Source organism: Orycteropus afer, unplaced genomic scaffold (genome assembly GCF_000298275.1).
Source record: "Orycteropus afer afer isolate SDZICR_OR568_19922 unplaced genomic scaffold, OryAfe1.0 scaffold00327, whole genome shotgun sequence".
Taxonomy (NCBI): Eukaryota; Metazoa; Chordata; class Mammalia; order Tubulidentata; family Orycteropodidae; genus Orycteropus; species Orycteropus afer.
Genome location: NW_006921914.1, coordinates 2,834,417 through 2,837,219, shown reverse-complemented (window position 1 = coordinate 2,837,219; position 2,803 = coordinate 2,834,417). Strand labels below are relative to the sequence as shown.

At 48.5% G+C, this 2,803-nt stretch overlaps 1 protein-coding gene across 1 annotated transcript in view; it reads right to left on the bottom strand.

Moving 5' to 3' along the window:
* Positions 1-1,359, bottom strand: part of TMEM35A (transmembrane protein 35A) — an 11,629-nt gene extending 10,270 nt beyond the window's left edge. The window contains exon 1 of the mRNA XM_007952179.2: positions 1,240-1,359. Coding sequence (XP_007950370.1) covers positions 1,240-1,359 — 120 coding nt within the window. The remainder of the gene's footprint in view (positions 1-1,239) is intronic.
* Between the last annotated feature and the right edge of the window lie 1,444 nt (positions 1,360-2,803).

Here is a 2,803-nt window from a genome sequence, read left to right as displayed (position 1 = left end):
CAATTTGCCAGACTCCATTCATTTGCAGCTCACGCTGAGGGGCCCTGGAAGGCTCCACAGTGGGCTCTAGGAGAGCTACCTATTCCTCTCAATGTGTGGGGCTGCTCCTCCCCACCTTGGTCCTTACAGGAATTCCTCTCACCTCTTCTCTCTCTCTTTCTGTTCCTCCTCTAAGCTCCTTTCCTTCCTGACCTTGAGAGCCCAGTCATGGGCTCCTTCCCCTTACTGGCAGTCTGGCAAAGGCAGTGAGAAGCAAGTTACCTTGAGCTGGGACAGGGAAAGGAAGAGACAAAGTGACAGGGGGAAGAGGCGAGAGACAGAAAGTGCTGGAAACATTGCTTGCCACCTCCTAGTACTCCACAGCATAAGAGCAAGTCCTCAATCATGGCCAAGAGGCGGAGATGAGCAGCCCAGCCCCCAGGTTGCAGAGGAGATGTTTTGGCCAGTCACCTTTGGTGATTCCAACTCTGCAGAGGGGAAAACCTGCAGAAGGCCTGGCCCTGGGCATCCACAGGAGGCAAAGTGGGGATTACCGACTGGTTTGCCAGAGACAAAAGGCAGACTTTGCAAATTAACCAAAAAAAAAAAAAAAAAAAATCCAGCCTTCCCTTCAGAGACCTTCGAGAAAGCAGGCTCTCAGCAACCTTTATTTGGGCCAAGACAGCTTTTTCTTAAGGCTAGTAGAGATACATACCCAGGCGGTTAGGGAAATACTCTCCGCTCTGAGCGATGATAAGGAATGCCTAGCCGGACCCTAAAAACTGCAGGGTTTTGTAGCCCAGTCTCCAGCTTTTCCCCTTTGTTCTTCCCCAAGATAAACTCCCCGGCTTGCTAAACTCTTAGCTCCAAGGGAAGGAATCCGACTTGCAGACTGGTTGTCTGGACTTTAGGGGCGTGCTGGAAGGAGGGAAGAGCTCTTGCCAATGGCAGGTGCTACTCAGGTCTCTGCCTTCAGGTTTACCCAAGGTGGGGTGGGGGGTGGGGTGGGGTCTTCGCCGGGCAGCCCCTCCCCCAACTGGTATTCAGTGGTTCCAGAACAGTTGCTCTCGGCATAGCCCACAAAGGCAATCCCTCTAGCCCAGCTGCTTCTGCAAGCGCAAAGTTGTTGGGGAGAAGGGAGGAGTACGGGGTGGGGGTAAGGGTTAAGGGAATGGGACCTAAGAGCGAGAAGGAAAGAAGGGGAGAGGTGCTCACCATCCCTTGGGGGTGCATCTCTCATCCCCCTTTTGCATCACTTACCATCTCACTGTAGGCATCCTTGCTGAGCCTGGGGGTCAACTTGATCGTCCCCATGAAAACAAAGAAGAGTCCCAAGGCCACTGAGAGGGCCACTATGGTTACGGTTCTGGGGGATGCCATGGGGTCACCAAGGCAGGTCCCAACTAACCCTTCTGCTTTGCGCACCCTCTCTGTCTAAGGCGCAGGCAGTTAGCACAGAGAGAGCGGGAGGGACGCTGCGGAGGCAGCAGGCAGCTAGAATGACAAAGGGAGAGGAGGGAGCTCGAGAGAGAAATTGAGAGATCGAGATTCAACCTCTCACTACAACCATCGCTGGGTCCTAATGCCCTACCTTTCTTCCACTGGCCAAAAAAAAAAAAAAAAAAGTTCTCAAAGTTAAATGAAGCCCTAAACTGAGTAGGAGAGGTCAATTCTTAAATGGGGAGAAGGTTGGTTGTACTTCGAATTCAGCCACTGGGCAGCCCCTGGAATGAGGAATTAAGGAAGACTTTTCTATCATCTCACCCGAGGTGAACTTTTTGTCTTCCTTCCCTCCTATCTCCTTTTAGTTATTCACTCCTTGTTTTCCACCTCTCCCTTTCTCTCCCCTTTTCCTTTTCCTTAAAGCCTTAGTCTTTGGAAAGTTACTGGTTTCTGAGGTTGATAGCATTCAAAGCTAAAACTGCAAAATTGTCAAGCTTGACTGCTGTCCAAGAAAATTTTATCTTCCCCTTCCTCAAAAACGTCTAGTGGATCCCAGTACTCCAGTTTTTATTTTGTCTTTCAAGGCCCTCCACACTTTCAGCCCTGTTTTTGGATAGTCCCTAGGTGGCTCAAAGGATTTGCACCACACTGCTAACTGAAAGGTTGATGGTTCAAACCCATCCAGCCATGTCACAGAAGAAAGGCCATGTGAACTGCTTCTATAAAGATTAAAGCCAAGAAAACCCTATAGAGCAGTTCTACATTGGAGCATGTGGAGTTGCCATGAGTTGGAATAGATGGCAGTAATGGGTGTGTTTTGGTTTGGTGTTTGGTTCTGTCTTTCAACAACTCCCACCGTCACATGCCAATCCTCACCTACTATCTACTCATGGCCCTATACGACCTGAGCTTTCCCACTTCCTTAATCTTTGATCATGCCCTTTTCCCACTCCATCACTCTTTCTCCTTTTCTTTAATGTTACCTCCAAAAAGCCTTTCCAGATTCAGTCCCAGCTGGATGTGATTTTCCCCTCCTCTGATCTCCTCTAATAATAGCTAATATTCATTGACTGTTTATTAGGTGCCAGACACTATATTTACATACATTAACTCATTTGATTTTTACAGCAACACTGTGAGTCTTATGCCCATTTTATGTATGGAGAGATTGAAGCACAGGGAGGTTAAGTAACTTACCCAAGATTATGCAGCTAGTAAGTGGAAAGCCAGGATTTAAATCTAGGCAGTGATTTCTGGAGAAGAAGATTTTAACCATTGGTCTGCTTCCTCTCCTATTACATTCTGTACCAGGAGCATGACACTGGACTCAAACATACTAACGATCATGAAGATGGTACGGGACGGGGCAGCATTGCTTTCT